At 43.4% G+C, this 15,674-nt stretch overlaps 2 protein-coding genes across 2 annotated transcripts in view; one reads left to right on the plus strand and one right to left on the minus strand.

The window, feature by feature from the left end:
* gpr179 (G protein-coupled receptor 179) overlaps window positions 1-9,260 on the plus strand; it is a 21,219-nt gene extending 11,959 nt beyond the window's left edge. The window contains exons 5-11 of the mRNA XM_031563859.2: window positions 660-728; window positions 2,254-2,363; window positions 2,972-3,210; window positions 3,585-3,723; window positions 4,316-4,418; window positions 4,881-5,021; window positions 5,597-9,260. Coding sequence (XP_031419719.1) covers window positions 660-728; window positions 2,254-2,363; window positions 2,972-3,210; window positions 3,585-3,723; window positions 4,316-4,418; window positions 4,881-5,021; window positions 5,597-8,650 — 3,855 coding nt within the window. The 3' untranslated portion in view covers window positions 8,651-9,260. The remainder of the gene's footprint in view (window positions 1-659; window positions 729-2,253; window positions 2,364-2,971; window positions 3,211-3,584; window positions 3,724-4,315; window positions 4,419-4,880; window positions 5,022-5,596) is intronic.
* A 2,038-nt stretch (window positions 9,261-11,298) lies between these two features.
* On the minus strand, window positions 11,299-15,647 carry mrpl45 (mitochondrial ribosomal protein L45). The gene is made up of 9 exons (XM_012833849.3): window positions 15,565-15,647; window positions 14,591-14,751; window positions 13,800-13,995; window positions 13,415-13,532; window positions 13,146-13,244; window positions 12,821-12,869; window positions 12,115-12,264; window positions 11,683-11,856; window positions 11,299-11,499 (listed from the first exon to the last, which is right to left on the minus strand). The coding sequence occupies exons 2-9, from the start codon at window positions 14,651-14,653 to the stop codon at window positions 11,401-11,403; spliced, it is 948 nt and encodes a 315-aa protein (XP_012689303.1). The 5' UTR covers window positions 14,654-14,751; window positions 15,565-15,647; the 3' UTR covers window positions 11,299-11,400.
* Window positions 15,648-15,674: the final 27 nt, after the last annotated feature.

Below are 15,674 nucleotides of genomic sequence, written 5' to 3' on the forward strand. Positions count from 1 at the left end.
AGATCAGGAAAGTGAGAGAGATAGAGATAGAGCGAGAGAGAGAGAGAGAGGCAGAGAGAGAGAGAGAGAGAGAGAGAAAGGGGGGTGGGGAATTATAATATTATCCTGCTATCGCTGTATCTGTGTTTGTTTTTATTAGTTTTGTTATTAATTCATGAGGGTGGCTGTGCACATTACAGCATTTTCATCAAATATTCCATAAGCAGGCTTTATAACCCTGGGAATGTAATGGTCTTTAAGTTTTTATGTTCCCCATGTCGTAAAATGAATGCTTTGTAGATCACAGGCAAAGCCCCTCATAGTAAGAAAATGTGTAATAATTTAAAGTATAAATTATGTGTTTACCACACAGTGTGGTCATTACTTGTTTATCTCCACAAGCCTTCTTCCTTCCTCAAACATTCTCTATATTCTCATAATCTCTCATGATGTCTCCTTCACACTTTCACTCTTCCTCAACCTATCAACACAAACACAATACTGCTTCTCTCTCTCTCTCTCCTTCTCTTTCTCTTTCCCTCCTTCTCTCTCTCTCTCTCTCTCTCTCTCTCTTTCCTTCTTTTCCCCTCCTTCTCTCTCTCTCTCTCTCTCTCTCTCTTTCCTTCTCTTCCCCTCCTTCTCTCTCTCTCTCTCTCTCTCTCTCTCTCTCCTTATTGCAGAGGATACGTGCATCGGGTCTCTTGCTGCTGGAGACGATCCTGTTTGGGTCACTGCTGCTCTATTTCCCAGTGAGTGCCAGATTAAAACATTCTCTGCAGATTAATACACTGCATTTAGGATTATATTATAATGACTGCCCTAGACTGGGGCAAGGGGGCAGGGTACATTGCATAAGTGCCATCACAGAATATTGATTGCGATCCATCAGTCACTTTTTGGTTGCGATTGCAATAAGCCTGACTATATATTTGGATGTGCTTTTAGAAACAAGTAATCCTAATGGAGAATCTGGGGAAACAAGTGAATAAGCATTTTTCTACCTACGGTATCTATGGTAACCCTACGGTATCTAGGCATCTGCCTATGACAGCTGACAAACCAAATATGAGTCAATACTTGATCACACAAAAAAAAACCATATAATTAAATACTATATATACCTAATCTGATGTTAAGTGAATAAAATGTTTCATAATATAAAAAACCTCCACACTTCAATATATAAGAGCACCAGACACAAAAAAGGGGGAAATGTTACAAAAAGATGGATTGAAAAGTGACCCGCCCACTCTGTCTACATGGCAGAGCCTTTTAGAGTCTGGCCCCAGTCCAGCTGGAAAGGGCACAGGTGCTCCAGTCTGTCTCATCTCGGCCAGCCCATCCACAGGGGACCGTAGTTGGCTTTCTAACTCCACAGACATTTGATGTGGCTGTAGTGTGATCGGGAGCTCTCTGTCTATGTGTGTGTGTCCTCTCTCTTTCTCTCTGTCTCTATGTGTGTGTGTGTGTGTCCTCTCTCTTTCACTCTGTCTCTGTCTATGTGTGTGTGTGTGTGTGTGTGTGTCCTCTCTCTTTCACTCTGTCTCTGTCTATGTGTGTGTGTGTGTGTGTGTGTGTGTGTCCTCTCTCTTTCTCTGTCTCTGTCTATGTGTGTGTGTGTGTGTGTGTGTGTCCTCTCTCTTTCTCTGTCTCTGTCTATGTGTGTGTGTGTGTGTGTGTGTGTGTGTGTCATCTCTCTTTCTCTCTGTCTATGTGTGTGTGTCATCTCTCTTTCTCTCTGTCTATGTGTGTGTGTGTGTGTGTGTGTCCTCTCTCTTTCTCTCTGTCTCTGTCTATATGTGTGTGTGTCATCTCTCTTTCTCTCTGTCTATGTGTGTGTGTGTGTCCTCTCTCTTTCTCTCTGTCTCTGTGTGTGTGTCCTCTCTCTTTCTCTCTGTCTATGTGTGTGTGTGTGTCCTCTCTCTTTCACTCTGTCTCTGTCTCTGTCTATGTGTGTGTGTGTCCTCTCTCTTTCTCTGTCTCTGTCTATGTGTGTGTGTCCTCTCTCTTTCTCTCTCTATGTCTATGTGTGTGTGTGTGTGTGTGTGTGTGTGTGTGTCCTCTCTCTTTCTCTCTCTATGTCTATGTGTGTTTGTCCTCTATCTTTCTCTCTCTCTGTCTATGTGTGTGTGTGTGTGTGTCTTCTCTCTCTCACACACACGCAAACACACATCATCACTCTCTTTTTCCTCATAAACTGTATATGCCAGCATATGAACAAAAGACAATGACTTACTTTGGCTACACTAACACCTACGCCCTTTTTCTGGAAAGGTCTTCATCCTGTTCTTCAGACCCAGTACTTTCCGCTGTATCCTGCTCCGATGGGTCCGACTGCTGGGCTTCGCCATTGTTTACGGCACCATGACCCTGAAGATGTACAGGTTAGTTCCCGATCTAGATCACATGGATTTCACTGCTCTGATGACGCTAAACACTTTGACTTTGATCCACAGCACTTGCATATTCCGGAGTCTGGACACTTCCAGTCATACAATTCATCTGGCTCTTGTTTGACTGATCTATCACTGAAGTCACACAGTTGACCTAATGAACCTCTCTATTTTTGCAGGCACAACACCTTGCTATAAAGAAGAATAAATAAATAGGAAATAATACATTTCTTCTTAAGTTCACCTGAAATCTACCTGGTCAGGCACAGCTGTGCGGAATGACACTTGTGGGGGGGGGTTGTCTCCTCATTCCATCCAGGATTCTGAAGGTGTTCTTCTCCACACAGGGTTCTGAAGGTGTTCTTCTCCACACAGGGTTCTGAAGGTGTTCTTCTCCACACAGGGTTCTAAAGGTGTTCTTCTCCACACAGGGTTCTGAAGGTGTTCTTCTCCACACAGGGTTCTGAAGGTGTTCTTCTCCACACAGGGTTCTGAAGGTGTTCTTCTCCACACAGGGTTCTGAAGGTGTTCTTCTCCACACAGGGTTCTGAAGGTGTTCTTCTCCACACAGGGTTCTGAAGGTGTTCTTCTCCACACAGGGTTCTAAAGGTGTTCCTCTCACGCACCGCCCAGAGGGTGCCTTACATGTCCAGCACCAGCCTGCTGAGGATGCTGGGCGTGATGGTGGCCACCGTGAGCTGGTTCCTGTTTGCATGGACCGCCGGTGTCCTGCAGAACCGCGACCGCAATGTTCCGCTCCTCGTCGTCGCCACCACGTCTGACGGCCAGGGCTTCAATCAGTGCGACATTGACCGCTGGGACTATATGATGGCCCTGGGTGAGTGATGGGTCATCTGACCAATAAGACTTTTCGATCAGTTTATCCAAAATGAATTCACTGGAGACAGATGGCCTTTACAAGGTGGCAGCAGGGGAGTGATAGGTTCGTTGCTCAGTAGGACGGGAAAGGACAATAACAGGTGTGGCTATCAGCTGATGAATGTGTGTGAAGTTCTGGGTCTGGAAATGGCCAGCTACTTTCACAGTGACCACAAGAGAATTCCCTTTCAAGAGTTTGTTGGAGTTTATCATTGACTTCCGTTGGCACATAAGCTGCTCTACATAATTTTTCCACTCCAGTGTAGTATGTAAATCCAAGATTCAGCCTTCAGCTCCTCTGTTTCTCTCTCCCTCTTCTTCGCCGTGTCTCAGCGGAGCGCCTGTTCCTGTGCTGGGGCCTCTTCCTGTGCAGCGCTGTGAAGCCCGTGCCCTCGGCCTTTCATGAGCCTCGCTACATGAGCATCGCTATCCACAACGAGATGTTCCTGTCCTGCATGTTTCATCTCCTCCAGTAGGTCAAAGGCTACAGACACTTTTTATAAAGATTCACCAGCTTAACCTAGATTTCCCACATGTTACCACACATACAATAATATCCTGAAATACTGTTATGATCATGATCGTAAAGTTTGAAAGACAAATATACTTTTTTTTCCATTTGAAGTCACCAGATTTTCATACATTTTAAATGACATGTGAAATACCTGAGAACATTTTTACCTGCATCAAATCAAATCAAATCAAATCAAATCAAACTTTATTTGTACGGCGCATTTCATACAAGGAAGTAACACAATGCGCCTCACAGTAGGAAAGAAAAGGGGGGGGGGGGGTTTACAAACACTTGTGTAAATAAAAAAATAAATAAATAAAAAAAACACACACAGATTTTCAAGAGATAAATGAATAAAATAAAATAAACGTACTAACCGCACTGGCACCGTAAAGGACTACTCAGCACGGTCATCGTCAAACTAAGCTGCTGGGGGGGGGGGGGGGGGTTTACAAACACTTGTAAAGAGACACAGATAAGTAAATAAATAAATAAATGTTACATTAATGTTAAATAAATACATCAGTATTTCGGTCCCTTCTGTCCTCAGTTTTTCCCATCCCAGTCTTCATCCTGACTGGACCCTCCTGCTGGAGTTCACACACACCCATGCCACCATCACCGTGACACTGGCACTGCTCTTCGCTCCAAAGGTACTGCACTTTCGGAAATGTGTCATTCTGAACGCAGGCATAAAACCAAAACTACCAGTCAATTAAGCCAACCAAAACTGTTGACTCATGAGTGAGAAACCATGAATGATATTCAACATGCAGATTGATAACTCCAGGTGCATCACATCTGTCCGGGTGATTATTCAAGGAAGTCATATTGTACCTCAAAGCCAGGCCAGATGGAAAACCGTAAAACCACCCAGTCTCATCTAAAGAGAACAGAACCGAACAGAAACACTGTTCAAGTGTTTAAAAAACAAGACCTCTAAAACCTGTGTTCTGTGTGTGTGTTCTGTGTGTGTGTGTGTGTGTGTGTGTGTGTGTGTGTGTTTTGTGTGTGTGTTCTGTGTGTGTGTTCTGTGTGTGTGTGTGTGTTCTGTGTGTGTGTTCTGTGTGTGTGTGTGTGTGTGTGTGTGTGTGTTCTGTGTGTGTGTTCTGTAGTTCCTACACGTGTCCCACCCAGGGCGGGAGGTGATAGCAGCTGAGGTGTATGAGGATGAGGTGGATCTACGCCGTAACTACCTCAACAGCAGCTTCACCTCTGCTTGGAGTGACCATAGCGTCGAGCCTGAGGACATCCGGGTAAACTCCACCACCCCTCTAAAGCCCATTATTGGTCAACGCACTATGCCCACACATAAATGTGTACACTGGGGGTCTTTGGAATAGTGCACTGTGGAATGCTAGAATAGTGTAGTGGCTGTGGTCACTGTGGTATACATGATATACTGTATCCACCAAACTAAAATAAAGACTTTTTTAAAGTAGTCAACTTTCTAATGCAGAAATCCTTATGATATTAACATCAATTTATGCTATAAATAAGTCCTCAATAATTTACACAAACAATAACAAAAGTTTTAAAAGTTAATTGTAATGGGGAAAACATAATAACCATTAATAAACAATCCTCAAAATAAGTCATAACTATTTTATTTGAATGTGCAATTGCATGTACTGATAGTGCTCAGCAAAATAAATAGCATATTTTTTCTTTACTAGCTATGTCCAATTGGACCAAATGTCAGTTATTCACTCCACATGCATTGCTCTGTATCTCTGGACTAAACCTGATCATTTTAGAGCAAATCCCTTTTCTTCCATTTCACCAATTGTACCTTTTTTCCTGTCCTTTTCACTTTCTCCCTTTGCACCAGGACGAGCTGAAAAAATTGTACTCTCAGTTGGAGGTCGCTAAGAATAAGAAGATGGCAAACAGCAACCCCCACATTTCTAAGAAGCAAGGCTCGCGTTTTGGGATTGGGCGTTCCATCATGAAACGCATAGCAGATTTTCCAGAGACGTTATCACGGCAACATAGCCGAGAAGACGGAAGTGCCACGCGTTCTCGATCGCCAAGCTTGTTTTCTGCCGCCTCAAGGAAGCCCACTGAGATAACCTATGTCAACTATAAGGAAGAATACCCCAGAGAAGCATCCCCAAACATGCTGACCAAATCCCAAAGTATTTATGACTATGCTCATTCAAGGACTCCTTCAAGGACTCCTTCAATTGCTGGGTCCTTAACACCAATATTAGTGGACAAGAGGTTTTCCCAGTATTCGCAACATTCCCAGCATTCCCAATACTCTGAGTACTCCCAACACTCACAAACAGAGTCTATCGAGGCATCGCCAATGGTATGCAAGTCAGCGAGTACCCACAACCTTTCAATTAACAAAAACTTCCTACATCCTGGCGACAGCAGGCGTCAGAAGTCATTGAGTGCCGTTGTGAGCAGTACAGACTATTACTCCACGATGGGAGAGGCGGCACAGAGTGGCGCCACAACCCCAGAGCTAAAACATGCCGGCAGCATAAAAGAGCAGACGACGAAGGCCCTTCTTGCTCAGTCGTTTGACAAAGCTGATGTCTGTCCTTGGGAAATTGAGGCGGAGAGGCGACCTAGCAAGAAACACGTTACTATTTCTATAGCCCAGAATGAGGGGGACGAGCCCCCTGAGAAGTCACCTACCCTGATCATTTGCCCGTGGGATAATGTTGACACCCTGCCCACAACCACAAAGCAGAAGAGCATAGACAGCGTGGACTCAGATAGTGACTCAATCAGGCTGAGGGCTCCGATCTCCTCAAGTGCTCCAGCATCGCCATCTGCACAGGGCAAGCCCAAGGAGCTTCGTGTTTTCTCCTTCCGCTCTGCCACTAAAGGCCTCATTGCTGCAAAGGGGATAATTAACGAAAAGGGGAGACTCACTGCTACTCTGTCTGTTGAAGTGCCGAAGAAGACCCCTCTGCTGCAGAGAAGAAGCATGACAACAATCCAGGGTAAACATGGACTAGTAAAGCAAAATGCAATAAGATATTCCTCCACTGATTCTGCAGAGAGAAGCCCCTACAGACAGGCTAACCCTGAAGTTCTCGTCTGTCCCTGGGAGTCGGAATCGGAGCTGACAGACACATTCTCGCCTCAGAGCAGTTTTAGGAGAAAGGGTTCAGGCACTGATGGAAGGGCCAGACCCATAATGTTGACAGTGCCAGCCAGGCAACAAAGCATAAAGGCTGATGTTTGTCCCTGGGAGGTGGCGGAACCACAAGCTGGTAGTGCAAATGTGTGTCCTTGGGATGCGCCGGATGCTGCTGTACCTCAGGTTAGCCAGGGGTCTCTCAAGTCAAATACTGGGGTGCCCCAACCAGCTGAGAGAGTGATTTACGTCAACAATGCTAGGGGGACACCAGAGCCAAGTCGAGCGCCAAAGAGACAGGACACAGTCCCTACTGAGGTGCGTCCATGGGATTCAGTGGAATCGGCACAAAAGCAAGATGGCCCCCGGGCAAATGTTTGCCCATGGGAGTCTGGGGAGCCAGACGATGCTGGGGATAAAAAATCGGGCCAGAGTGCAACAGCTGTCAAGAAATCCCCACAGTTGACAAAACAGGTGACCATCACTGCGGAAGCGTGCCCATGGGAGTTCACTGAGCAACCTGATACAGTTCAAATTAATATTTGTCCTTGGGAGTCTGAAAGCCCAAAACCTCCACTGTCAAAGCAGGCAGCTGTGGTCCATTCAAGCCAGGAGTCCATTGACAGAGAAAAACAACCTAAAGGGACTCCAAAATTACAACAGCAAGACAGTGTTCATGCAAATGTTTGCCCTTGGGAAACAGAAGAAAGCCCAACGCCGAAGGATGGAGAAGGAACCAAATGTCCCGTGCCAGTTAAGGCTGTCCCTAAAGTATCTCCGACACTGTCAAGGCATACAACAACTTCAGTTGAAAAATGTCCATGGGATTTCCCTGCACCTCCTCCAATAGCAAATGTCTGTCCGTGGGAGGCCGAAAGTGTAGAGCCGCAACCTACTGAAACACAGCAGGCAACTAGGACAATGTCCAGACAAGGGTCCAACTCCTCTAAAGCTAGTGTTAAGCCATTCCAGAAACACGACAGTGTCAAAGGGAATGTCTGCCCATGGGAATCTCAGGAACCTGAAGGGTCAGTGCAACAAGATGACACCAGAGCAGAAGCCTGTCCGTGGGAAACAGAGAGCGCAACCAAGACCCTTCAGAAACAAGATGACACCAGAGCAGAAGCCTGTCCGTGGGAAACAGAGAGCGCAACCAAGACCCTTCAGAAACAAGATGACACCAGAGCAGAAGCCTGTCCGTGGGAAACAGAGAGCGCAACCAAGACCCTTCAGAAACAAGATGACACCAGAGCAGAAGCCTGTCCGTGGGAAACAGAGAGCGCAACCAAGACCCTTCAGAAACAAGATGACACCAGAGCAGAAGCCTGTCCGTGGGAAACAGAGAGCGCAACCAAGACCCTTCAGAAACAAGATGACACCAGAGGAGAAGCCTGTCCGTGGGAAACAGAGAGCGCAACCAAGACCCTTCAGAAACAAGACAGTACCAGAACTGTTTGTCCGTGGGAAACAGGAGGCACTGAGGAAACAAAGGCAGATGACAGCACTGGTGCTACCGGCACCACCCCCAGCAAAGAGGACAACGTGGTACCGGCTGCAGAACAAAGAAATGTACGATCTCCAACTGAAAGCACAGGAGATGGGGACGCAGAAAGGATCAACGAGCCCCTGGAGCGGCGTGACGCTCTGTGCCCGTGGGCCATGGAGAGGACCGAACACGACGACAACTCCGACGTGTTCACTTGGGAGGAGAACATTCCAGAAGAGGACGAGGACCTGGATGCTGAATGTGCGGCGGAAGCGTTTGTCTTCCCATCTGATTTGGGCTAAGATTTTGTCATGACATTAACTGTAAACCCTTGCCATCACAGACAGCCTGCCACTGAGGTCAATGATGAGCGACACGGGTTGTGATAGGCTATGGGTTGTGATTGGCCCCCCCACTAATGAACACAACACTGGACAGACAGCTCTCCCCACTCCCCAGACTCCTTAATGCTCTTTCACCCTTTGCTCAACTTCATATTATGTGTATCTTTTATGTGTGAAGTAGTAAGTCCCTCTCTAACTTCATGTAATGCTTCGTTAGCCCAAAAATCGAATGACTTAAACTGAGACGTCTAAATATCGATTGTTGGGAGGAATGTGTGCTTATAGAATGTGTATTATCTTTTTCTGATTTGTCATTATTACTCGCAAGGTTCTCCTGAAAACAGTTGCTGCTAAGAGACACTTTTCCAATCCAAGTTCTCTTCAGTGACATACTGTGGTAAAGGATGCACTGCACGTTCCATCCAACTGACAAGTGAAGGACTTTGGAGGAAGGAAATGGAAGCAAATGAATCCATCTTTTTTGAATCCATGGCAACAAGAGAACAGAAAGATGTTATGGCCTGTGCAGCCAAATTTTGCAAATGCACAGGTCAGTGTGAGATGAGTGGATCACACTCACATCTTTTGAGAGGTCTGCAGATATTTCAAAATGTCAGCTGGATTATTTCAATTTGGTATCTTAGATACTGACAGAATGTGGAATTCAGAAACTGTGAAAATGCGTTAGGTTGCCATGCACACACATACACAAATTACACAGAATTGTTCTCATGACAAACTGTTTTGCCGGTAAAGTCAGTTACCCTGTAAACTGGTAATCACAGCAGTTAATGAGGTTCACATCAGACAGTGTATGTTCAAACAGACCTTCATGGAATGGTGAAACATGCCCATAGACTTATTTTTAAAGGATGGATATGCCATCCTACAAACCTTAAATACAATACAAAATTCATTCTAAAATACCTCTAAATTGGGAATCAACTAAAAATAATAAATATGAAGTATAAATACAGCCATTCGTATTTAATAGTTGTTTATTTGATTAGAGGAGTTTGACATCTGTGCCATACTGATCATTCTGTTGGCATGGAGCAGTCAGGTAACCCCTTTTTGGAATACAGGCTTCTGCAGAGTGTTTCTGGATGCATAATCATATACGTAACAAGAATCCCTCCCTTTTAATCTTAATATGTCCCTTTGATGTTGTCTTGATGTCCCTGTGAATATTTGTGTATTTCTTTTTCATGTTTTACTTTTGAACTTATTGATGCTTGACTTGCCAGAAATGTTTGCATGCAAGTAATAAAACACATCCTCTTTAAAAATCCTAATGTAGTTGGATGGACAGTAAAACGAACGTCTGTTCTCATCTAATTTCATTGAATTTTCATCTGAGGTGACAAAATTATATGTTATATGACTGGATGTGCTACTGAAATGTCTACTGCATTTTACTATTTTCTGCTTGTTGTGTTTTGTGGTCCTTGGATGGATGAGGTGTTTTTTTTTTTTCAGGCACTTTTGTAAGTAATCCCTTTTTGTATGACACCATCTGTTAGATTAAAACCAGTCAGTGTAAACTTCACAGAGCTAGTCTTACCATGTCAAAGTAAAGAGGTTTGAGGGACATTTTATTTTTGTATTGCTGAGATGTTTATCAAATACTCATGGAGACAATAAACTTCTGATCTGCATCCATTTATCCAAATGGTGATATTTACCACCAGAGAAACCACCTGGTTTGAAGTAGTCTGGTGTGGAGGGGTAATCAGGATTGACAAAGTCCCCTCTGTCACATTAATAAAAAAACTAAAAGAAAAATGTACTACCTTATTGGATTTGTATGGCCTAGCAAAAAAATGTATCCATGGCCAATTTATGCAGGGGACAACACTTCCCATTTCTGACAGTGAACTAATGAGTGACGTCTGACCCATCCAGTGTGCTATAGACCTTTGACATCATTGCATGAGGTATGCCAAAATACTATTACTCTCATTTATGAAGAGGACTTTCACTTACATTACAGCATTTAGAAATTGTTGCGGCTAATGCATCCATTGCAACAATATTTCTGCATTTCAGTTTGACGATATTCACATTCAGTGTTTGTCATCACAGTACGTTCAGCTTGTGGTGCACTATGGCTCCTCATGTGTTCATCCCTAAGAAGTTGACACCAAACGTACGCTCTTGCCCCGTGGTCTGATTATCTGGCTGGGCTGTTCAAGACACCATCTGGTCACAGCCATCTGCACGAGCATGTACACCAGTTCACTTTACAAAACACAAATCTGAAATGAGATGTTCTTGATTTTTTTTAGATAAACTACTCCTGTAGTTCTAGTGGAGCATAGCGCCAAGTATACCAAGATCTAAGGATGAATTATCCGGTTAAAATGAATAAATTCAATCAGGTGAACTTTCTTTGTGTCTATTGGGGCATTTTAACCCTTTGAAAAAGTGTTAATGTCTATTTTTACCCACCACGGTATGTTAATATTAGGTAATGTTAATTCATTATACGCTTGCTCCAATACAAATGGAGTCATTTGGGTAAAGTGACAACATATGACACAGTTGCATCAGTTGGTTAAAGTGACAACATATGCTACTGTGAAATAAAATAATAAATAACAATGTTTGAGCATATTGATAACATTTATTTAGAAAAACCTGGGGGAAGGGGGGTAAATGTACAGCCTGGGTATCGGTAGACCTGGTGCACAGCGCCTCTCACTGGCCTACTTGTGCCACTGCACTGCCTTGGGCTTGGGAACTTCGTAGTTGAGGTCCTCAAAATCCTGCTCTGGCTTCAGCTTGGGTCCAGGGATCATAACAGTCTGAAAACATCAGGTGGCGGTTACAGTCATGAACATGACAGTTTACATTTACACAGAGTAGTGGGTGGTAGTATAACATAAAGTATAACTCCATTGCCAAAATTATCCTCTTTTAAGTAAATAAATGTAATATGTCAAAATGTACACCATAACACATCCAAAGCATGCGGTTACCACGGTTACCTTAATAACGGGGTCTTTGGGAGGAGCCCAGGCAGGCACTATCTTGCCATGCAACCTCCACCTGCCATAGGGGTTGACCAGGTGCCGCTCAATGACCAGGTACTCCAGCACATCCCTCGGCTCCTCTTCATCACCCATCATCAGGCGCCCAAAGCGGTCGTAAACGGCCAGCGTCTGACACAACAGGAAGCAGCGTGACAGGAGAAGAGGTCAAGGGTAATGGTTAAGAAGGGCATGAGGAAATGACTGCAAACTGCAAGACAGACTTGGACATTGTTGCAAACTGAATGCAATGGGCCAAATGACGGGTTTGTCAGGCTGACAGTGAAACTGAACAAGGGGCCAAAGCTTTGAACTCTCCTCATGAATGTGCTCACAAAGACACATACGATATGGTGCAAAGTTATTTAATGCTGTGGCTTGCGGGCTCACCTGTTTGGTGTGCATGCGCACCGTCACCTGGGCGTACAGGTTGCCTTTGCTGACCATGTCTGGGCACCGGGCATGCACCACCTTGGGGGGCTCCAGGGATTCGATGAAGCGCCACCGTAACGTTTTATAACGGTTACCTCGGACCATTTCCTGTGGAGCAGCACAAAGAAGATTATGAGGGCAGCATACATCTGTGGCATCCCTTTCAACACGCTGTGAAAACGATTTGGTTGATTAGAGGCCTTGGCAAGGGTTGCTTATTCCTAAAGCTAACTGTATACAATTCTGTCACCACCTGTGCCTTAATATCAAGTATCTTAGTGGTGCCACAGCAGACCCTCATGCCAGCCTGACCAACATTATGTCAATATTACAACATACCTGCCTGACTGTAACATTATGTCAACATTACGACATGGAGGATAGATTGTAACATTATGTTAACGGTAGAACTTGGAAATACTTTGCTGCTATGGGCAATTTCACCCAAGATCAGATTGTCAAATGTTGCAAATGTGTGTGTGCGTGTGTATTTTTACTCATAATTACATTGGTTGATTTAACTGGCCCTGAAGCAGATAAAGCCTATGTTCATAGAATGGACCAATTTCACCACAGCATTAAGTTGGCTTTTTTGTGAATAGCAATAAATGTCATATTTACAAACATGCTATTATGGTACAATAAATGGCCTGTTGGAACTTACAGGGTAACATCTTTCTGTCACCAAGGAATGGAGTTTCACCTTATTGAAGCTAGGGAACAAAACAAGAAAGAATGAGTTTGCAAGACCCGGTAAGTGTTCTTACATTTGATATCCATATAAACATTGATGCATTTATCACAGCCATCCATTTCTGTGGAAAATAAATAGACACTTGGAGTAAACAAAGCTACTTCACAGTAAACATGAAGAGAATGATGGATTGATTTTTTTCTCTTAGAGCGCTTTTTCAATGTAACCACTTTAATTTAAGACCATCAGAATAACTCATCCTCTCCTGGTGGGGAGAAGCAATGACAGTCCTTACTTTGTAAGTGCATCATGAGCCTCAATGAAGATCTCCTGTGATCGGACAGCAAAGTCCTTGGTGGTAAAATCAGCGTCATAGTCTTTGATTTTACGAATCCTGATGAGGAAAAAAAACCAATGCTAGACAAAGATATTTGACTCATCATGACGACGCATAGCTGTCACCCAAAGACAACTTTTTAAATTACCACAACAAACTCTTTTGACGTGGCTTTAATGCTTACATGATTCCTTGTTACAAATAAATAGAAAACAGGCTTGACTTACGCTAACTGTGAGGCAGCGCTCTGTTTTAACTGCTCTGTGCGCTGCTTGATTCCTTCCTTAGAGAGGGTAGAATGACGGGCATCCCCCTCTGGTGGAATATATGGATCAACCACGCCAGCTTTCAGAGGACAAAACAGAGTATAAATGGGATTAACTCCCTGTTACTCTACCTTCAAGAAAATGCATCTGAAATTTGAGTATACTTCTCAACACTTTCTCCACAATCCTTATGTTTCTACACAGTTCATATATGATACAAATTCTGATTAACAACAAGGAAGACAGAAAAAGTACAATTCGAAATTAGTTCTCGAGTTATTTGACTTTAAGTAGATGGTATGACATCGATATCCACCTTCAAGAGAGTGATGAGCGTATAGCCTACCTGTGCATGAAATGTTAATAGCTCTTTCAATATACTGTTGTCTTGGTACTATCCCTGCTGCTCTTGCTTTCGCCTCCTGTTCCTCCTGGGTCATTGATTTGGATTGAGCCGAAGGAGGAACAAAGTACCGTTTCTTGGTTCGTATTTGGACTACCATCGGGAGTGAACATCGTGATTCTAGTAACACCTCTGCGCCCTGTTTTAAAAGAAATGGGGAATTCATAAGCATAATGATGTTTTCCCAGTAGTCTACTCCAAACAGACATGCATGACGAACACTTACAAAAGAACACTGACACGGTAGCTGTTTACTGAAGACTTAACGCATCGATTGAAAATATTATTTGTCTTATTGATGCACTCGGTTGGTCCTCGTACACTTTGGCCTAGTAATGTAAACTTGAACATCTATGTGTTGGACCTGATAGATAGTGATAAACGATGTGACGTGTCTGATCAGTGAGCATTGACAGGGGATTGAAATTGTTGTTAGCAGACTTATCCGTGCTGTTTATAGTAATAAAGCGGTTTATATGACTAACGTTAGCATTTTATAGTAACAATTTCACCAAGACGACCACACACACGTTAGTTAACGCCAACGTTAGAAAAGTCTTTCTAGGTGTCTTTGGCATTAGCTCGATAGCTGTAGTATAGCGACTGTTAGCTGTGTGAAATAGCTTGTTAACACCATAGCATGACGCATTATTGAGCTCCTGGAATATATTCATGTAGATTAAAAAAAAACGCATTAACCACAACAATAATTTGTTAAATCTGTTACATACAACCTTTAAAGCACAAGATGATACTCGATGAAGGGGCACCAACGCCCTACAAATGGACGTCGCCATTTTGATTCTTCTTCTTCAAAATATGTCTTGCTGGTTCTACTTGCAGCTGTTTACCACCAGCTACAGTACAGAAATAGTACTGCAATGTCGTTTTAAAACTTGAAACAACAAGAGACATAGGGAGACCCTCTTATGTCCATTGAAACAACACACAGAGGCTACATGTATGCATTTAATAGACGATTATACTTAAGGCTTATAGTATAGTGCAGATTTTCACAGTACAGTAGACTGTAACCATGTGCAACCATGTTGACACCAAAACATTTTAAAACCACAAAACATATCACTCTTACATATGCATCCCTTTACACACACACACGCACGCACACACACACACACACACACACACACACACACACACACACACACACACACACACACACACACACACACACACACACACACACACACACACACACACACACACTAACCTCTTTCTAAATATACGAATTTTCCTGTGATAGTGGTAAAGTTTGTACCAATTGGTTGAAACAATTGAAACCACACTTAATTCCCTTTATTTTAGCAGTTGAAGTTCTTGAGGATATTTGTTGTCATAACAGAATAGTTAGGCTACACCACTTAATACTCGACGCGATATATCACCCAAGGTCAGATACAGACAAAACAGAATGTTTTGCTGTTTGGATCTGATATGTTTGAGTGAGTTTTTTTGTGCCACGGTTGTCTTGATTTGCAATTCCAAAATACCCCAGTTCCTCAAAATATATATTTTTGGTTGTTAGAAAAGATCTGGTGTTATATTTGTAGGGTATTTTTGGTCAACCAAAAGTTTGGAGATTATCCTCTGACGATAAAAATTACTAGGATGTAGGCCTACATTTATACGAACTTAGGCTATTTTAGGCTTCAGTAATTGATTGGCCAATACTCGGCTCAATACTTACATTAGGCCTTACTGTGTCTCATCTTGTGTCTGATAATGCCGAACATGAGGATTTCTCAAAACCCTTAGGCCCCAGAATGAACGAACCCCTGATTTAAGGGGCCACTCCAA

Source organism: Clupea harengus, chromosome 26 (assembly GCF_900700415.2).
Source record: "Clupea harengus chromosome 26, Ch_v2.0.2, whole genome shotgun sequence".
Classification (NCBI taxonomy): Eukaryota; Metazoa; Chordata; class Actinopteri; order Clupeiformes; family Clupeidae; genus Clupea; species Clupea harengus.

What these genes read in the sequence shown, in the direction of transcription:
- mrpl45 (XM_012833849.3), bottom strand. Translation starts at nt 14,653, where the DNA reads ATGGCGACGTCCATTTGTAGGGCGTTGGTGCCCCTTCATCGAGTATCA. An exon ending in AGCGCTGCCTCACAGTTAGC is followed by an intron (nt 13,245 to 13,414) that starts GTAAGTCAAGCC and finishes TTTCCTCATCAG; the next exon opens with GATTCGTAAAATCAAAGACT. An exon ending in TGCGCATGCACACCAAACAG is followed by an intron (nt 11,857 to 12,114) that starts GTGAGCCCGCAA and finishes CTGTTGTGTCAG; the next exon opens with ACGCTGGCCGTTTACGACCG.